Below are 21208 nucleotides of genomic sequence, written 5' to 3'. Positions count from 1 at the left end.
AGTGATAGTGCTTCACATGCTCACAGTTTCCCAAACCACATCCAGTTAGAGAATGTCAGCTTGATAACAGTGATACACTCAGTGGTGTCTCCTGCTGGCAGTCATACTAAGTGCGTCACGCTAACGACTATGGTTTGCGCTGTGTGTGGATTATTAAGTAATTGAGTGCTGCTGGCCTTATCTGACCCGGCTGTCTGAACTCGTGTTGGTAGCTGTAAGCATATTTGTGTACATTTTTGGGAAATCCGTATTTAGTTTTTGGTTACTGCCAGTCTGTTATATACTGCAGTAAGCCAGTCTTTTTATTGCCTGTCAAGAAATGCTTTTTGCATAAACAAATTGTACTGAGAGTACTCAATCTCTCTTCTCCTGTGTTCACTTTCTGTCTCCAGGACAAACACCACGATGCTGCTCATGAAATCATTGAGACCATTCGGTAAGTAACTAGCACCGTTCTCCTATCAATCTCAAAAGCATGGTGCAGTGAGTGACTGCACTTCTTGGCTGAGTAGATTAGATCAAAGTGAACTCACCATGTGTTGACCATTGTTCCCAGGTGGGTGTGTGAGGAGATCCCAGACCTTAAGCTGGCCATGGAGAACTATGTCCTCATCGACTACGACACCAAGAGGTGAGCCGAGGGTCAGACGATGAGGAACGAGGATTATGATGCTGTTCTGAAGCACAGTCTAACACCATAGTAACATAACACTTAGACATCCAGTGTATGAACCAAATGGACCTTCCCTCCACTTCACATTTGAAGGATAATTATTCCCAGAAGGTAATAAAGATATTAATGGCAGCGATGCTAATGTAGGAATATTTTTGTTTCCCGTGGCAGCAGCTCAAAAGAGATGAGAAGGAGTCACGTAGAGGGATGGCAAACTGATATGCAATTAGCATTTCTGTGTCCAGGGTGCTGGACAAACTCAAACAAAGTCATGGGCTGTTGGTTTCTTGTCATACGATGTTGATGTTATTTCCTTATTGCTATGTGTGTTGTTACAGCTTCGAGAGTATGCAGAGACTTTGTGACAAATACAATAGAGCCATTGACAGCATCCACCAGCTGGTAAGTTGGAATATCTCCAGATGACTTGCGTGGAAAGCTTATTTGTCCACACATTAATTCAAACAGACGTCTTTCTTGTAGACATATTGTCACCGTGGGTTAAACCTAGCTCACTTGAGCCCAGCAATATGTTTATATCCTAGCTATGTAATATACTCATTCTAAACCTCTTGTCCCGTATGTGTGTCACAGTGGAAAGGCACAACTCCGCCCCTGAAGTTGAACAAGCGGCCGTCCAATGGGCTGCTCAGACACATCCTGCAGCAGGTGTACAACCACTCGGTCACGGACCCCGAGAAGCTCAACAACTATGAGCCCTTCTCCCCCGAGGTGTACGGCGAGACTTCCTTCGACCTGGTGGCCCAGATCATCAACGAGATGGAGATGATGGAGGATGACACCTTCGTAGACCTCGGCAGCGGTCTGTGTTTGTTTACAACGTCGATGTTTACTTCTGAATGAGATAACCAGTCTTAATGTGTGTCTCTGTGTGTTGATGTGTCTAAATGAGCAGGTTGGTGCTATTTTTGACTCGCAATTATCTGTAATTGCAGGGGTGGGACAAGTGGTGCTGCAGGTTGCCGCAGCAACGAACTGTAAACACTACTTTGGTGTGGAGAAGGCAGACATTCCAGCCACTTATGCTGAGGTAAGTTCCCACATCAAGAGTCTTGGTTATCTTGATCATTGTCAGTCAACGGAAAAGGAACAGATTTTTAGAATGACATATTATGACATATGACATAGTATTTGCGGTTTGCCTTTCAGTCTATGGATAAAGAATTTAAGAGGTGGATGAAGTGGTATGGGAAGAAGCACGGGGACTACACGGTATGTGGTATTCTGTAGTCATGACAGACGTGTGTCACTCACAAATTGTCCCTGAGTATGTGCAACTCATGTTCCTCTTTATTTCATTTTAAAGCTGGAGAGGGGGGATTTCCTGTCTGAAGTATGGAAGGACAGGATAGCCAACACAAGGTGCATTACCTCTATGTACACTGGATGATACCACTGTGTATTTACACACATCTGAACATGAAGAGAAACATCAGCACAGCTTCAACTCTAAATCTTTTTCTTCCTCTTCCCACCTTCCTCCTGTTCCCCATTTGTCTAGCAGTGTTATTTTTGTGAACAACTTTGCCTTTGGTCCAGAAGTGGATCACCAGCTGAAGGAGCGCTTTGCTAACATGAAGGAAGGTTGGTAGAAAATGGCCCTTTTGTAACCCAGTGTCAAGGACACTACCGTATTGTTGTTACAGCAAATGAAGAACCTGGGATCATTTCAATATGTTATTGATTCAGCTGCTTTCATGCATGCTGTAGCTTAATGGCAGCTGTGTCAACTCCACACACTTCACCTCTGACACCTCAGCTGTGTGACCTCCACATGACCCCGTCTTTTAAAAGACAGATATGAGAGGATGATCTATGCTACCATTGATAATGTATAGCAGACACACACAGATCAATGGTTTGATCTAGGACTCATTATAGATCAGTGTTTGTGTTGTTCTCTTTTAATCTGTCAATTTCAAACAACCTTTTGTGAAGTGCCTTCATGAAAAGTTAATCTTTGTTTCTCTCTCTTAGGTGCGAAAATTGTATCATCAAAACCTTTTGCACCTCTAAATTTTAGAATCAACAGTCGAAACTTGAGTGGTAAGTCTTCATCATGGAACAAGTTTATGTTCTGGGCAGACCCCGGAAATGGAACTGCAGAAATGTCAACAGAATTATGTAGATAATGTTATTAACATCTGTCTGTCTGATTCAAAACTAAAAGTTGCACATACATTTTTTTCTTTTTAATCATAGTTGAAGTATTTAGCATCAATTATAGCGCGTCTTGGGTCATTTCTCTTGCAACGTTCAGACGTTGCTATGTTCAACCTTGGTTACATTTGTTGCACACCGGTGTTTGTCGTTTCGCCAGCTCAAATAAGACGTTGCCTTCACAGATCGAGATGAACCCCGAACTGAGGAAATACTTTTGGTCATGCAGTGTATGTGGACACCTGCTCGTCGAACATCTCATTCCACAATTACGGCATTAATATGGAGTTGGTCCACCTTTTGCTACTATAGCAGCCTCCACTCTTTACACCACTCGCTTGCCATTGCTCATAGTGAATTTAGCTTGTGTGCGGCTACTCGGCCATGGAAACCTATTTCATGAAGCTCCCAACGAACAGTTAATGTGCTGAAGTTGCTTCCAGAGGCAGTTTGGAACTCGGTAGTGAGTGTTGCAACCGAGGACAGACGACGTTAACGAGCTTCAGCACTCTGCTGTCCCGTTCTGTAAGCTTGTGTGGCCTACCACTTTGTGGCTGAGTCGTTGTTGCTCCTAGACGTTTCCACTTCACAATAACAACACTTAAAGTTGACCTGGACAGATCTAGCAGGGCAGAAATTTGAGGAACTGACTTTTTGGAAAGGTGGCATCCTATGACGGCGCCATGAAAGCCACTGAGCTCTTCAGTAAGGCCATTCTACTGCCAATGTTTGTCTATGGAGATTGTATGGCTGTGAGCTCGATTTTATATGTCTGTGAGCATCAAGTGTGGCTGAAATAGCCGAATCCACGCATTTGAAGGGTTTACCACATACATCAATTTAGTATGTTTCAACTTCTTATCTTTTATTATTTGGAAATTTGTCCGGTGCATGCGTTTTTCTTTCTGCAAGCATGGGCAACAGAAGTGTACGTAACGAGTGTAACAATTGTATCCAAGATATAACATGACAACATCATGTTAAGGTTTACCCAAATTACCCAAAATGCTGCTTTTTAAAATGTATAATATTTAATTAATGTGTAACTTTTATAAGTTGGAGAACACAAAATGATGGGTCACACATTATTTGGATAGTCCGGATAGTCCTTCTGTAGATGCTCTGCAGATGGTCATACCAATAACAAACTATCTGTTGATAAGCAACTGCTTGTTAGGATTAGGGTTAGTACATAGTTAGTTGAAATGTTACTGATAGTCTATCCTAATGTAGCAGGCATAAAATAAACGCTATAAACTTTACTGAACAAAAACATAAACGCAACATGTAAAGTGTTGGTCCCATGTTTCATGAGCTGAAATAAAAGATCCCAGAAGTGTTCCATATGCACAAAAAGCTTATTTCTCTGGTAACTTCCCTGTTATTGAGCATTTGTCATTTGCCAAGATAATCTACCTACCTGACAGGTGAGGCTGATTAAACCGCAATGTTATTACACAGGTGCACCTTGTGCTGGGGACAATAAAAGACCACTCTAAAATGTGCAGTTTTGTCACACAACCCACAGATCTAAAGGTTTGAGGGAGTGTGCAATTGGCGTACTGACTGCAGGACTGGCCACCACAGCTGTTGCTAGATAATTTAATGTTAATTTTTCTACCATAAACCGCCTCCAACATTGTTTTAGAGAGTTTGGCAGTACGTCCAGCCGGCCTCAACCTCAGACCACGTGTAACCACTCCAGCCCAGGACCTCCACATCTGGCTTGTTCACCTGCGGGATCGTCGGAGACCAGCCACCCTGACAGCGGAAGAAACTGGGTGTGCAAAACCAAAGAATTTCTGCACAAATTGTCCGAATCTGTCTCAGGGAAGCTCATCTGCGTGCTCGTCTTCCTCACCAGGGTCTTGACCTGACTGCATTTAGGCGACGTAAACGACTTCAGTTGGCAAATGCTCACCTTCGATGGCCGCTGGAGAAGTGTGCTCTTCACGATGAATCCCTTTTTCATTGTGAAGAGCAGATGGCAGACGGTGTGTATGGTGTCGTGTGGGTGAGCAGTTTACTAATGTCAACGTTGTGAGCAAAGTGCCCAATGGTGGCAGTGGGGTTATGGTATGGGCAGGCATAAGCTACGGACAACGGACAAAAATTTGTTTTATGGATGGAAATTTGAATGCACAGAGATACCGTGACAACATCCTGATGCCCATTGTCATGCCAAACATCCACCGTCATCACATCATGTTTCAGCATAATAAAGCATGGCTCCATGTCGCAAGGATCCGTACTAAATGTCCCACTTCTTTCATGGCCTGTACTGACAGGACATGTCACCCATTGAGCATGTTTGGGATGTTCTAGATCGACGTGTACGACAGCGTGTTCCAGTTCCCGCCCATATCGAGCAACTTCTCACAGCCATTGAATAGGAGTTGGACAACATTCCACAGGCCACAATCAACAGCCTGGTCAACTCTGTCGGGCTGCATGAGTCAAATGGTGGTCACACCAGATACTGACTGGTTTTCTGATCCATGCCTCTACCTTTTAGGTAGAGGTATCTGTGACCAACTGTATTGCCAGTCATGTGAAATCCATAGATTAGGGCCTAACGAATTCATTTCAATTGACTGATTTCCTTATATGAACTGTAACTCAGTCAATCGTTGAAATTGTTGCATGCTGCATTTCATACTGGTCTTGATGATAAGAAGAAAAGACAGTCTGGGGAGGTTCTCTTCTGCACCGTTCAACCAATTCAGTAAATATGGAGGAGTTAAGATGGAGTGTGGCTTTGTTAATGTCTCGCTCCATTTCCCATGAGAACCAAACCATCCAGTTGTTGGGAACTCGGGAGAGGCTCCTGATAGTCTGAAGATGTAGAGAATCTACAGATGGACTGTCCAAATAAACTGTTACCAAATGATGTTGACATTTTGCATTTCCGCTTCCTACCTGGGACATAACACCTTTACTGAGATCTTTTTTTGGTGGGTGGTCCTTGGACAACATATCCTAGTGTGTATTTCAATGAACTAAAACATTTTGTTGATTTCCTTTGTTTCTCCCTAAAGACATTGGCACAATAATGAGAGTCGTTGAGCTGTCTCCGTTGAGGGGTTCAGTGTCCTGGACAGGGAAGCCAGTTTCCTACTACCTTCATACAATAGACCGCACCATAGTGAGTCCTGCTCTCCTCTTTTATACTCACAAAACGTCTTCTCTGTCCCACACACAATGTTGCAATGGCAGTTGCTCCGTTTAAAGAAGGGTAACCTTGAACTGAACGAATGGCCCACGCTTCAAAGGTCTCCATCAGTTCATCTGTCCTTATTCTGTATGTGTATCAAATACCATGGTAAATAACAAAGCCACGTGATATTTTCTGACAATGCGTACGGTAGCAGTACTCAGAACATGTTTAGTCGGCCATATCCCTGCAGGAAACAACTGCAACTGCTGGTATAGCCCTGCAGTGGACAGAGGAGATGTGGTACAGCGACAGGTGATGGAGCAACCAGCATTCCTACTACATGTTGTACCATGAGTGTTTTCGACTTGTTTAGAAACACTGAAAACAAGACTTAGTACATTTTTTGCAAACAGTTAGCCTAACTGCAAGCTGAAAATCTAACATTTTCTGCCTGTCTGTTGTGGGAGGGCATATTTTGCCAATATAACCTAGAATATGCTCTCTGTTTTGAATATGTTTCATTTTGATACTTGTCTATACTGGCCCGTAACAGTCTACTTAAAAACTTAGCCAGTTGTTTCACTTGCTCATTCGAGCAATGAGACGGTTCTCAGTGCTTGAATGCGCAAGTGAAACCACTGGCTGTTTTGAATGTATCCATTCACTTGAGGCAGTGGAAACGGTGAGGTCATCGCTGCATTGTTTCTGTATCCCCCCACTCACATGCACGTGTTGGAGGGCTTATGGATAGTGTCACAAGGTGACTGCACTAAAGAGAGAGAGGGGAGAGTGTGACCTCTGCTGTCTTCGCCTCTGTGTCCATGTGCAGTACTTGATACTTTCTTTTCTTTTTCAGCTTGAAAACTATTTTCATAGTCTCAAAAATCCTAAACTCAGGGTAAGCTTCTTTTTGTTCCTTTGGTCACTGTATTATTTTATGTTGCCCACAGAGTATGTGTAATGACAATCTTAGTCACTTCCGGTTTGTCTTTGCAGTTGCACCCAGTTTATATGCCCTCCTGAACTATTCACATGGTAAAACAACACTAAGATGTTCCTATGTGTTTTTAGGAGGAGCAAGAAGCAGCTAGGCGTCGACAAGAAAAGAATAGTAAAGACAGTAAAAACACCACCCCAACCAAGACAAAGGAGCACAAGGTAAGTCCCTTTATCGTCTTTCACGTCTCTATGCTCAGTTCTTCTCCTGATGAGATCACCACTCTCTGGTTTGTTTTCACACTGGCCTCTCCCTGTCTCAGGATTCCTGTGGGGAGGATGAGCAACCGAGGCTATTGGCAGTCGTGAAGGCGTCACCCAAACCCCGCCGCGCCAAACTCCTCAGCAAAGGCCGCAAGCTGAGCGCTCGGAAGCGCGGGCGTCCCAAGAAGGCTGCCGTGACTGCAGCCGAACGCAAGAGCAAGAAGAGCCAGAGTGCCCTGGAGCTGCTGCACGCCAAGACCATCTCTGCAGCACCCCCTCAGGGTGAGCCACCTGCTCACTCTCTCACACACACACACACACACACACACACACACACACTCCTACCCAGGGCTGAGTCCATATACCCCTGTGCATTTCTGTTTATTTAGCCTTAAACTCTTCATTTTGGTCCATGTTTGTTTAGTTGACTTTCCTTGTTGTTTCTACAGATGCATACAGGTCACCTCAAAGTCCCCTCTACCAGCTACCTCCCAAAGTTCAGCACTATGCGTCTGGGCAACTGCTGCTGGGCCCCACTCCTCCTGGCCTACAACAGCTTCTAGGTGAGCTTCGCTACCCTGACCCCACCCTTCCTTATCACACAGACCTGTCTATTAGTCACAGCCAGCAGAGCTGAAGGCCAGTCCTCTCTGTCTCTCTTCACACAGACAACATTAAAGTCCAGTACCTCCAGTTCATGACCTACATGAAGACACCTCAGTACCACAATCACCTGCAGCAAGTCCTGGAGCAGGAGAAGGTAAATATAATGTCCAAATCACTCAATCCAATGCGAATAATCCATGTGACAACAGTATCACCACCTCGTTAAAGAGTAATAGATGATATCATAAATTAAATTACTGCATTCACTCCCTCAGGCTCATACTTCAACTCTCAACCCTCCCTTTATCAGTCATGTTGAAGGAGACTAACCCCCTGGCAATGTTGCCTCTGCTTTAGTCTCAACCTCTAAACCTTTCCCTTTTCTCTTTTGTTCTTCCTTCCCTCTTCCTCCATCTCTCCTCCACCTCTGCAGCTAAAACACAGAGAGCTCTCTGGGCAGGCGGAGCAGCTGCAGACTGTGTGTCAGACCCACAAAGAGAAGATCAAAGGCCTCTTCCACACCAAACTGGATGAGGTAGGCAGATAACGTGGTGAATGTCTAATGAAACCAGCTGGTAATGAGAAGCCAATGTTGGGAGAGTACTCGATCGCCAAACATCTTACCCTGTCTTTGTGTTCCCCTCAGCTGGGAGTGAAGGCCCTAACTGTGGAGGACCTGCTGCAGGCCCAGAAGGAGATCTCAGCCCACAACCATCAGCTGAAGGAGCAGACCAAGCAGCTGGAGAGAGACATGATTGAGCTGAGGGACCACAGCCTGCTCCTGGTGAGACAACCTCGGTACTCCTGGGCGTCATCTCTCTAGCCCTTTTCACATTGGGGTTGATCTGCGTTTTGGGCATTCTGTCAGACATATAGCCAGAGACTTGTAACTCACTAACTATAACGGTCTGTTTCAGTTGAAGTCTCGGTGTGAAGAGCTGAAGCTGGACTGGAGCTCTCTGTGTCTTGAGAGCCTGCTGAAGGAGAAGCAGGCCCTACGCAGACAGATCTCCGAAAAACAGCGGCACTGTCTCGAGCTACAGGTACACACCTCTGTGCCCCTTCCTCTCTGTTCCACCTATCTCTACCGACAAAACTTAGAAATAGTGGAGGAATCGGTCATCTACTGTTGTTGTGAAGCATAGTTTTTGTTAGCAAAGTGATGTTCCTTCCTATTCCTTACCTGGTGTAACGGCTCCCCCTGGTGTTGGTTCTCAGATCAGCATCGTGGAGCTGGAGAAGAGTCAGAGACAACAGGAGCTGCTCCAGCTCAAGTCCTACAGTCCCTGTGAGGATTCCCCTTACCGTAAGGGCCTCCCTACCCTGGACCACGACACCCCCAAACTGAGCCTGGTCGTGGCCGGCCTCAGCCCCGAACTGTCCATCACCGGCACCGCCTCGCCCTGCTTCGACAGGAGGGCCACCAAGGGAGAGCTCCTCTCCCGCTACCTGCCCATCTTGCCTGACCACGAGATTGTGCCCCCCACCCCGGACGCCCGGCACAGGCAGCTTGGTCACCCCCTCCCTGACTACACCCGCTTCTCCCCTGCCAAGATCGCCCTGCGCAGACACCTGAACCAGGACTCTAGTACTGCACACTTCAGAGGCTTGGGCTTCACTGGTCTCAGGTAGAGTCCTGCACGGGTCCATTTTTTGGAGCCGCACCCGCCCCGCGCTGGCCACATCAATTCGGAGCCTCACCCGATATCCGACATCAGGACAGATTTTTCTCCGCAACCTGACCCATCCGCGTAGAATTGTTCCGAGAAGCGATCCGTGACCCGCCAAAATAACATCGACAACTAACAGAGTTGTAGAGAATTCCCATTCCCTGCATGAATTCATTTGTGTCTATTTATGTCTATTAAAAAGGTTTATAAAAGGAAACTATGCACAATGCGATGCGGCACATTGACAACTCAAATCGCTTTGAAAAAGAGCTTTCTAAGTAACCTCCTTATACCTAATCTAATGTAAGTCTATAGCCAACAAAACAATACCTTTACATTGAGTATTGTTTCGATAATCAAGTAGTTGAATTGAAACTTAAATGAATATTTCCCAGAATCAAATAGGCTACATTTATTTAGTGGGCTATTGGCAACTCAAACTATCACCAGCCGCACAGGTGTAAATTTTCCTGCGTATGGTCTAAATGCACGAAAGCCTGAATTTATGTAATAATTAACTGACAATTAACTGAATTATTGTTAACAAACACCTGCTTGCACTTTTGCAGGCTGTGCATCCATCTACTGGGTTGTTGTCCTCCTTGTCCACAATGACTCCAAAAGCCTTCTAAAACCGAGGATTTCACTCGTGAAGCACCTGTTTCCACGATGGTGTATTCATCATAACCTTTATTTTTATTTCTCCTGTTACGTTAACCATTTTCCCGTGAGCTAGGAGTCCGGGAAATAAACTTGCCAATGTATCGTTGTGTGGCACGATACATTGCTCTCTGCACGTGGACAAATTCGGAACGTTTCAGCACCACACAACAAATGGACAGTTCCTGCTCCACTCTCTCGCTGCGTGGCTGGTAGCCTGGGCTTTGTCTGCCTCACCACTCACATAGCCTAATTGAATTCACCAGACACAATTTAACAGAACAAGCTCCAAAAAAGTATTATCTTGATTTAAAACGTTAAACTCAATATAATTGTTCTGAACCGCGAGCCGACCCGCTGGTTGAAAGAATGTTTTCATTCCACCCGCCAGCTGATTTTTTTTTTTTTTTTTCGGATCAACCGCGAGGAACCGTGGGTATCCGACCCGATGCAGGACTCTAGTCTCAGGTTAGTTATCAACAGACTGACATAGTAGATTGTCCTGAAAACATCGAGATGTGTTCCATGTATGTTGAGGACACTATTCCTGACTGTTTTTCTACTCCTGCAGGGGGGATATGGGTGCCATCACCTCTCCACTAGGCGCTAAACTGAGCTGCCTGTCTCCCAACTCATCAGACAGTCAGCAGAACAACATACTCAGGAGTGCTGAGAGGGTAACTGTCTGTCCTCTCTGTCCACACACTGACACACAGCCTACCCTGTTGACTCACACACAGTATGTACTCAGTCTGTCTGACTAGTCCTCGTGTGTGTGATTGTGTGTGTGATGTCCAGGGGGGAAAGGAGAAGAGTCCAGCAGGGGGTCCGGGTGAAGCCATCACCAGCCTGCCCATCAGTATCCCCCTCAGCACAGTGCACCCCAGCAAACTCCCCGTTAGCATCCCCCTGGCCAGTGTGGTGTTGCCCAGCCGAGCAGAGAGACTGGTGGGTACATATGGCTCCTATAACTCTGGCTTAGAGCAGTGGTTCCCAAACTTTTACACTCTGGACAGTTGATCTGGATATTTCTGACAAGTTATAAATACTGTAGCTCACGAAGGTCTGCAATGACTGACATGACACGAGGGAAACTGTTGATTCACTATCCAATTTCGAAGTTGCACCTTGTGCATTCTACGATTACAACTTTCCAAAGTAAGTTGAAAGGCCGACTGACTTTGGGAACCATTGGCTTAGAGAATGGTAGGGCTACAGGTAGCTTTCCGACTGGGTAGTAACGTCCTGTTTGCTGTAATAAACCACTGTGTTGATTCAAGCGCTCCGTGTTTGTTTTTGTAGAGGAGCACACCGAGTCCTGTGTCCCAGACAGGCCAGACCAACGGTAAGTAGTCCCAAATACACTCTATATCATCCATTGAATCCTGCATGTGTTGAGACATATCATGACTGACCAGTGTCCAACCCCCTCTGTCCTTCTTCAGGGTACTCCTCTAGCTTAGGGCTGATGAACGGAGGCTCTCACTCTGAGGAACAGGATGGGGCTGCCCCCTCCCCTCCCCCTCATGGTGCCCCTCCAATGGGACCAACACAAGGCCACAGCCCCCCCCTCAGCACCGGAGGGGTCCTCCAGTATGCCGACGGCACCCCCAGAATCCTCCCTGAGGACAGGGCCGAGCGCCAGGGCGAGTCTGACTCTGAGCCCCAGGACAGCGAGTCCAGACGCCGCATGTTCTTCTCTTCTTCCTCTTCATCGTCTTCCTCCTCCTCTGGGGGCGCCGCTTCTCGCCTCCGCCTCGGCTCGGCCAGACAGAGCCAGCATCACCTAGGTAGCCACAGTAACCACAACAACCACCACCACTCGCCGGGCTCCCAACACACAAACTCTCACGGCCATGGGTCTCAGGAGGAACGCAAGCGTGGGAGGAGGAAGCGAAGCTCAACAGGGGCTCAACCTGCCAGTGGCTCCCCAAAGAGGAAGTCCTTTCCTGGGCTCAGCTCCACCAATCACCCATCAGGATCCCCACTCAACATCAACTCCATGGTGAGTCAAGCTACGTTCAGGTTGCTTCCCTGTTCTTTAAAACGTGGTACACGGCTTCAATGGCTAAGTTGGTTGCAGTGCAGTACTTGCTACAAGAGTTGTTTGATTCCTTAATATCTAGGCCCTACTGAATACATAGTTTAACTGTAGGCTAAATATGCACAATGTACAAATCTCTCCACCAATTCTTGGTTTCTAAAATTCTAAGTTCGCCTAATTTCAGTTTGTGACAAAACAAGGAAGTATAGAACAATAATTGTACCATCCAAACCACTGTGAAGTATCTTTTCCATAACCAAAAATGTTTTTTTCAGCTTATTGAAGCTGGTGTACAAAACCGAAAGTAAGATGCAAAAACAAAACTTAAAAACGGAAGCATAGAGGTAGTGCACATAGAACAGATCTACCGCTTCTTAGACTTGTTTTCTTTGAGAATGACAGATCTATAACTCATATTTCTTTGTGAATTTTGTCAGGTCGACCAAAAAGTTACATATTGTAGCTTTAGGGTTAGGGCAGGGTTTCCCGAACTCGGTCCTTGGGACTTGAATGGGGACGCATTTAGTTTTTTTTTGCTGATTCAAATGATCAAAGATGGTTGGTTATTTGAATCAGCTGTGTAGTGTTAGGGCAAAAACCAAAACGTGCCACACTTGGGGTCCCGAGGACCGAGTTTGGGAAACCCTGGGCTTGGGCTCATTTATCACTCCAATGTTAATCTGCTAAATTGTAATTATTCGCTCCTATGGCCTATTTATTTCCTTCCTCCTCATGCATTTTGCGTACACTGTATATAGACTTTCTTTTTTTTCTACTGTGTCATTGACTTGTTTGTGTTATTGGCTTGTTTATTGTTTACTCCATGTGTAACTCTGTGTTGTTGTCTGTGTCACACTGCGTTGCTTTATCTTGCCCAGGTCGCAGTTAAATGAGAACTTGTTCTCAACTAGCCTACCTGGTTAAATAAAGGTGGGGGGGGGAAAGGGCTAACCCTGTTTTCTGTGTTTGTCGTGTCAGGTGAACAACATTAACCAGCCTCTGGAGATCGCTGCCATCTCTTCCCCGGAGCAGTCTGGATGTAGCCCCTGTGGTCCAGACATGGACCAGCCCCCTGTATTGAAGCGAGAACGCCCTCTGGTGATGAATGGCTCAGGATGCTACTCCTCCGCACCCAGCTCTGATGACGACTCTGGCTACCCCGCGGACAGCTCCAGCTCAAGGTATAGTAAACGGTGAAGCAAAAAAATAACATGTGGTTGCACACTCATTTCTACAGAACAGTACGTTTTGAAGTTGAATATTCTTGAATTTGTCTTGTTTTAGAATTGAAAGGAAGATTGCCACTATTTCCTTGGAGAGCAGAGATGGACCAGGCAGACCAGGGGACAGGGAGCGCGGTAAGGAACGTCCCAAAATGTGACTGCTGAAGCCTGCATAATTAACATGATATCACTGTCAGCTATCTACTGTGCTTTTTCTTGTGCTCTTTTTAAAATAAAATACAATTCTCTATTGGGTTAACAGGAAGGAAGTCAGGAGGCAGCAGCAGTAACAGCACAGGAAGTGAGGTCTCCTCTTCATCTTCCTCCTCATCCAACAGCAAGTGGAAATCCACCTTCTCCCCCATCTCCGACCTCAAGCAGCCCCTGTCCGAGGTGAGGCAGGGGGGCTCACCCTTTGGCACAGGGAGAGAGCCGCGGGGCCTGGGCACGGGTACGGACTCAGACTCTGATCACAAACCGCAGCAGCAGAGGAGGGGGTCCGAGGGGGCCGGGGGCGAGCCCTCAGGGTTTCAGGACATCCCCCTTAACCCCTTCCTTAGCCAGGAGTCTGGGGGCCGGCCGGGAGCAGGGGCCCAGGGAGGAAGCAGCTCTGAGAGGCAGGCCATGCCCAAACAGAAGCCCCGGGGTGAGTGGGAGCTGAAGACATCCAGCAGCATGGGCAACAGCCAGAATCTCTTCATCTCTGCAGCCGTCAGCGGGGGTATTCTGAGCGGCAAGGTAGGGGGCATCCCTGTATCTTCAGCCTCAGGGGCCTCTGTTGGACATTACTTGGGGGCCCAGTTCCCCCTTGGGGGCGCCTCTGTCCTCCAGTCCCTGTTCGGAACCCAGCCGTCCGGAACCTCTGTGAGCGGGGCCCCGCGCCTGGTCAACGGACACTCTTCCCTGGGGAGCTTCTCCAGCGCTGGGCTGGCAGGTGAGGCCCACTGACACACCCACTCTAACCAGTCTCCTTCCCTTCAGCAGCACTATTGGGTATGGTTTGGGGTAGACTGAGATCAGAGTCCTCAGATTGGGTGTGTTAGACAGTGGTACAGAGGAAGTCAATCGGAGAGGCCTACTGATGGACACAGGTAAGTGGGAGCCCTGTCCTGCTGCCTGTCTGAACGCCCTTGCTGCTTTGCTTTGCCATGGACTGGCTGAACAGATGCTGAGTTGGACACCCTTGGAAAATGCCTAACATTTTGAAGAGAGCAGATCTTAAGAATGATATACTTGGCCATGGATAATGCCCTTCAATCTGTATACTGTGATATAGCCTACAATTGTCTGTGTTGGTTAGCTATACTGTAATACTCTGAAGTATTTACAAATTACAGTGATTAGTAATTAATTAAAGGAACTTGATCTGCATTTTCTTTGGGTGTTGGTGTTAATGCTGCTGGTCATGTGTGTGTAATTCAGAGACGTTTCACTATTTGCACAAAACATTTAGTTAATTTCAGAGGAACGGCCTTTGGTCTATAACAGCTGATTCAGTCGACCCTTTTATAGTGACATGTCTCTGTCTGCTTTCTGTGTGCCTGTCTGTAAGACTCGCTTGGCGCTATACAAATCCTGGCTGAGTGTCTCTCTCTCTGTGTCCTCCCCCATCTCTCCGTCTCTCGCTGTTTAATCCACAGGCATGTTTCACCACGTGGTGCCCTCAGTGTCCTCCCATCAGTTTGGGGCTGCGCTGCCAGCCTCAGGAGGCCTCAGCTCTCTGCTCAGTCTCTCCTCCCAGCAGCACCAACATCCTGCCCCCCAGTCAGGCTCCTCCTTCCTGGCCTCTGTATCCTCCTCCCTCTCCCATTCCCAGCACAGCCGCACCCAAACAGTGCTGCACACCCCTCCACCTCCCACGCTCTCCCTTCCTCCTCCACCACCATATCTCAACGTCTCCTCCTCCTCAATCTCGTCATCTGACCCCAGTCCCTCGTCTCGCTCTGAGGCCTTCCCCTCTTCTCTCCAGCAACAGAGAGTACAGTCCTCCTCTCTCTCGGTCTCCTCCTCCTCTGCTTCTGTCTCCCCCTCTTCTTCACCTTCCTCTCGTAGCTTCACAGTGCACTACCCCCCTCATCTGCCCCCTCCAACCCAGGCCAGTAGCTCAGGAGGTGGGGTCAGCATGTGGAGGACTCTGGGCTTGCCTGCTTCCTACACGTCATCCTCTCAGCACCCTGGCTCCCGGCCTAGATAGGGCATAGGGTGAGGGGCGGGTGGGGGCTGTGGTAGGGGGGGTGTGTGTCAATCAGAGGGATAAGAGGAAGAGACTGGTAGGGAGAGACACACAGACAACCTGGTTTTCCTGTGCTTCCAAAGCTGCTATTCAGTTCTAACAAGGTGAGTTATACTCCTCTTTCCCGCTGGGGCCACCCATACGAAAAATGTATGATGCTTGACGCTTTGGCTAAAAGTAGCTTTGGAGAAAATTGGCTTTGGATAAAAGCGTCTGCTAAATGGCATTTATCATTATTGTAGGTTTGTGAATAAATCATAACAATACCTGTTGTTATAATCTAAACATTTATTTTTGGTGCTTTTTAACTCTGACATATCCACTCTTCAGGAGCAGTCTCCTGTCCTGCTTTTATATATGCTAATTGCCAGCATTTGGTTTTGACCCTGGCTCTTTCCTCTGCCTGGCAGGTAACTGAAGAATATCTACCTCAACCCAACGTAACCTATGCAAATGGACAGGTGTGGACCAATGGACAATACTATCTCACTCGTGCTCCTAAGCCTGCTAAACCGCCACTGTACTGGGACTCAACACACACACACACACACACAGAGCTGAGCACACATACACACACTGCTTCGGCAACTCACGCTGACACATACTCGCAGCATGGCGTCCTGAGCAGAGTTGAGCGGTCACGGGGGTGTTTGTGTTGTGGGTTGAGGCTGATAGTAATCACTGGGTTGTGTTCATCCCATCCTTAATGAATTGGTATGCTGCCTACTCTTAACATTATAGTGACACATGAAACGCACTGTTTCCATGGCAGTAACTTGTAAAGGTACATCACTGTCACCATGTAACGTGGTGCTAATAAGACTTACTAAATATACAATAGTTATTTGTTAAAGACTCAATTCACACATTTGACTACAGAAGAAGTCAGTCAGCAGTGTAGTTTTACATATCACTGATGCCGTTATATTAGTAAAGGCAGACAGTGTGTACAGTGGGAGATTTGTGTGGGTCTGTCATCCTAGTAGACTGCACTCTCCTCTTCTGTCATTATCTGACCACTGGGTGCTATGTTAGACCTCACCCTCCACGCACACCATCACACACACGCTAGACCAGTCTAGCCCAGCTCTGATCAGGACTAGGGACCATGCAGCTGTGCACCCTGCTACCTAACCTTGAACCCTGGTCATTTGTTCAGTGAATGAAATATAATTTGAACACATTAGCTTTTAGCTAAGTATAAAACAGGGGGAAGCTGTTTGTTCAAATGCACTGGGTAACATATCGGTGTACCCTGTGACAATGTCCCTGACAGCACTATAGTCAGCCATCAGCCCAGAGTAAAAGGTTCTTAGTTATATTGGTGTAATTATGGTCCGTGTCAAGTCAAAGGATCATTTATGTGAATAACGTTCGTGTCTGGACATGAAATGGTCGGCCCAGAGGTTCTCATTCACCTAAGTGTTGCCGGCTGAGCTGTGCGTCAACACATGCATGATGTGAACAGCAGAAGGACTGGAGGATAGAAAGCGGAAACAGGATTCAGTTACTGAGACAGTCCATTTATAATCACTACTTCTAGAGCCAGCTGGAGTGCTAGGGGCGTAGGCACCCGCAACGCAATGTGCATTCTTCACAAGTAGGAATCTCAACTACTCTTAATCTAAGCTTCTTTGTTATGTTTTTATATCCCTGCCGAAACACTGATATGATGAAAATGCAGGTGTAATTTTGGGACTCATGTTGTTTGTGTTGTATTCAGGCAAGTCTCTGGAGTCATATCTCACTGAGTTCACAGGGTAGAAATGCTTTCTGTACGTGTCACCTTTTGGCCACTAACACTGTAGTGGCGCTTTCTGCAGCCACTTCAACTTGCACACACTGATATACAAACACCGCTCACACACTGGGAAATGCATGACTAACAAAAACTACTGGGCCATTTTCACAGCTTTTGATTGGATTTTCTTTTTCATTTTTGTAAACAGTATTGTACTGTGAATAAGAGACATTCTCTGACTGTATAATTGTGTATAATTTAGATTATTATATTTATGCTGTCAAGTTTCTCCATTTTGTAAAGTTGTGTTTTTGTTTTCCTGAAACATGTGTAACAGTGTAGAATGCAATAGGTTTAAGTGTGTACTTGACTCACAGTCTGAAAACAATGGTGCTACAATCTGTATAACTCTGGACTGTGCCTAATATTATTTATACAATATTAAGAACATCAATAACTGTCAATACTTGGTGCTTGTCCACAGGGACATTTTAAATGCTATTTTCTGGCATTCTTTCTCGTATTTAAAATGCAATTATCCAATTGAATTGTTTTACGCCTAGCGTACAACTGTAGACACTGCACGATTTGATAAAGCTATCTTCAACCTACGGCTGACTCAGAGTTATGAAAACAGGTAACGCTCTCATTAGATGTGATTTTTCACAGTGTTTTTTTGGCATACTGCGAAACACCCTTTTGCTTTCAGAAACTTGCAAATTGTTCAGGACTATTTGTAAATGCATGTGACGCTGTGTTTTGTACAGATACGTTTGTGTTAAGAATGGTGTGTAGGTGAATAAGAAATGCCTAAATTGATTTTGGGGTATTATATTTGTATGTTTTTTTTTCTTTATTTGGTGCTGATGTGTGACCCACATCTACAAGCCTGTCAAACAGGTTGGGCTTGGACCCAAGGGAAACAGCAGTGCGGAGTTGTTTAAATCAGGGCCTTAATAGAGTGAGTGAAACACCATGACTGTTCAGTGTCAATGAGGGCATGCCAGTCACATGGCACCGTCTCCTCTGATATACACAGGGAAACTCTGCTTGTACTATTATGTGGTTAACACATACAGAGGGAGAGATTTGTGCTGCAACTAGACTGTCTTGATTTGTTATGGATTGTAAATCAGATTTACTTCATGCTTTTTAAAGAGAAACTTCTACTCTGTGAAACAACATGTCTTTCAGTCATTGTAAAATAATATATTTTAAACTAGAAAAGGTGCTGTTTCAACCATACAAACTGATTTCAGATAAGGTTCTGGGTGCATTCAAAAGCCAAAACTCATCTTTAAATTCTGCCTGTCCTAGGGTGTCTTAAAGTTGCCTCCTTCCCATAGTATGAGCATAATACATCTGTTGTAATTACAAGTTAATTGTTCCAATATAACTGTTAGTAGAATAACTAGTATGTGTTACGTGGGTTTGCAACAACCAGGCTCCATTTTGATCTGATTGTCATTTGCCAGTCCTTACTAATTGAGGATGTGAAGCAGGATATTAATTTATCTTCATTGTTTTGTTTGTTTCATCTGTATCTTTGAGGAGAAATAAGACATCACAGCTTTACAGTCACAATGTTGTCCAGTAGACAACAGTGCTTTGCAATCAGGAATGAGGACAATGATTTGCTCATGTCGGTCATGACCAGAGAAGCTAGTCCCCCGTTATCAGCACTGACAGGTCTTTTGTAATTACTGTTATTGTTGATGTTTTCATTCTTTTTTTTTGTTTGATATAATTGCAGTTGGTATCAATTATGCTTTTATTATGACATAAGATTCAGATCAAATTGGAATACTCTTAGACAGACAGTACGGTGCTCTCCTACACTTAAAACAAGGAAAATGCAGCTACTGATTAATACACGTCCTCTCCTGTTGTGCTAGAGGAGGGAAAAGGTTTAATAAAATTCAACACAAGCTCGCTTGTTGACTTATTATTAATGTCCCGTCTGAAAATATACTTCCAAGTTGGCTGGAGTGGCAATGTGTGTGGGAGAGAGAATAATATTGTGTAGTGAATATTGTTACTTCGACGTACCCCATTTTAAATATGTCCCCTAAAGAAGTACACATGATCTCTGGCAAATTTGGATACATATTTAATACCGTAGTGCAGTATACTGCTCTAACTTTACAATTAAGACTGTTTCACATAACAAGACTCTGAATCCTGCCAAAGGTCTCACTCAGGAACGTAGCAGATATCTTGAAACGATATAACACTACTGTATACGTCACACTTATCTATAAACTGTGACTTCATTATCTCTTTCCCTAACTCAGGACCAGGGACCTCTCTTATATTTTGATGTAACTTGAAAAATCATATTGGTGCTTGGAGTTGACAAACTTCCTCGAAGATGTATGTTTGTCTCCTCAATTTCTCACTGTCGCACACATCCAGCCACTCCAGCAAAAGATTGCAGCTTTGTGTTCGACTGGTCTAACGTCGTGGAAAATCCTATTCTTACACTCTCACAAATGCCTCGTCTCACTCCCTCTGAAAAGGAATTAATGTCCTTTTTTTTAAGTGTTGTGATCCCTACATAGGGAGAACGCTGTGTAGTTGGACTGAATTTTAACTCTATGTGGATCAGGAGAACTAAGGGCAGGTTTGAGGTGCAATAACAGCAAACCCACGTTTCAAAACGCCTTGGGCTGTCATGGGAACTCTTGTCTGGTGTTGGTGCTATTATCTTAGATGTGTAATGACAAATTTAAATTTGCTTTTGTTTATTTGCCTTTTTATGATAATTATTAATAAAATGGTTTCAAAGTATTTAATTTGCATCTCTGCTTATTGGTGATATTCTGCTGAAAAAGGTGATTTTATTTATGCTTTTTATTTAAAAAATTGTAGGATTTGTATATAGTGCATGATATTTTAGTTTGTTTTCAGTGAAGGATTCAGACTATGTAGGGGTGGGATGAGTGTCATTTTTCTACTATCATTATAGTAGTTCTGGTACATTCTGTAATAAAGCTAGGCTTATGGTTTTGACCAAAGATGGACAGTAGTGTTTTGAGAATTGTTCTTCAGTTCGGTCTTTAGTGGGGAATACACATTTATGTCCAAAATGTCCACTATTGGGGAATAATTCAACATTCAACGTCATCTTTATGAATACTCTCTGAAATAGTGTTCTGTGATGTTACGTGCATGTTTTCAAGCCATTTAGAAATGATAAACAATTCTTGTAATTTTTAGTGGATGATTTGTGAATCCTTGACTTTATCACTTGGCGCTGTTGTCCACCAAGCAGGACAGACTGAACTGAACGACCTTGATCGTGTGCAAAACAAAGCTGCAGCTGTTGGATTTCTCCATGAAACCAAGGCCGTGAGGCACTTTTCAACCCGAGAAGTCTCAACAGCAGCATCTCATAGTCTGTCCATAGATCCTTTAATCCGTCAAGAACTCTTATTTAGCAACACTTCTTCTGTATCTATCTGGCATGCAGCACATCCATATTCCATCCACTGTACTTTGTCCAATACCTGCTGAGAGAACTTTTTAAAGCCAACGTGTCTGTAATCAATCGTCAATTTGCAATCGCATCCTTAGAATTGCATCACAAATGGCTACTTTTATGAAGAACATTCCAATATCTGTTTGTGTATTGGGGGGGGGGGGAACTGGTGGGCCGAATTTTTGCCCCCAAGTTTCCTAAGCATTTTCTTGTATTTATTATTTTGGAAATCTGTAAAGTGTTCCTACGGAAGGTGTGAAATTAGCATGTTTTAGTCAAATATACCTGTTTTGGCTTCTTGCGGTCAATTTGCAGTCTACAAGTGATTTTGTAATTTGT

The 21208-nt window shown here is 45.1% G+C and overlaps 1 protein-coding gene across 3 annotated transcripts in view; it reads left to right on the top strand.

The window, feature by feature from the left end:
• The window catches only part of dot1l (DOT1-like histone H3K79 methyltransferase), a 28575-nt gene extending 8397 nt beyond the window's left edge, over positions 1-20178 (top strand). Inside the window, exons 2-28 of one of the 3 annotated variants that reach the window (XM_064935165.1) lie at positions 393-436; positions 557-631; positions 1012-1075; positions 1268-1496; positions 1630-1724; positions 1844-1906; positions 2001-2056; positions 2196-2278; positions 2672-2740; positions 5893-5999; positions 6868-6909; positions 7083-7169; positions 7271-7493; positions 7661-7774; positions 7880-7971; positions 8251-8352; positions 8464-8601; positions 8735-8860; positions 9036-9445; positions 10719-10824; positions 10946-11095; positions 11450-11492; positions 11593-12152; positions 13170-13372; positions 13476-13549; positions 13677-14348; positions 16058-20178. In XM_064935165.1, the coding sequence (XP_064791237.1) occupies positions 393-436; positions 557-631; positions 1012-1075; positions 1268-1496; positions 1630-1724; positions 1844-1906; positions 2001-2056; positions 2196-2278; positions 2672-2740; positions 5893-5999; positions 6868-6909; positions 7083-7169; positions 7271-7493; positions 7661-7774; positions 7880-7971; positions 8251-8352; positions 8464-8601; positions 8735-8860; positions 9036-9445; positions 10719-10824; positions 10946-11095; positions 11450-11492; positions 11593-12152; positions 13170-13372; positions 13476-13549; positions 13677-14348; positions 16058-16065 (4035 nt within the window). In that variant the 3' untranslated portion in view covers positions 16066-20178. Of the gene's footprint in view, positions 1-392; positions 437-556; positions 632-1011; positions 1076-1267; positions 1497-1629; positions 1725-1843; positions 1907-2000; positions 2057-2195; positions 2279-2671; positions 2741-5892; positions 6000-6867; positions 6910-7082; positions 7170-7270; positions 7494-7660; positions 7775-7879; positions 7972-8250; positions 8353-8463; positions 8602-8734; positions 8861-9035; positions 9446-10718; positions 10825-10945; positions 11096-11449; positions 11493-11592; positions 12153-13169; positions 13373-13475; positions 13550-13676; positions 14349-15054; positions 15612-16057 lie in introns of those variants that run through there. The other 2 variants (XM_064935163.1, XM_064935164.1) reach the window with 2 other exon arrangements.
• Positions 20179-21208: the final 1030 nt, after the last annotated feature.

This window comes from Oncorhynchus masou, chromosome 24, assembly GCF_036934945.1.
Source record: "Oncorhynchus masou masou isolate Uvic2021 chromosome 24, UVic_Omas_1.1, whole genome shotgun sequence".
NCBI lineage: Eukaryota > Metazoa > Chordata > Actinopteri > Salmoniformes > Salmonidae > Oncorhynchus > Oncorhynchus masou.
This window is presented reverse-complemented; position numbering and strand designations above follow the sequence as displayed.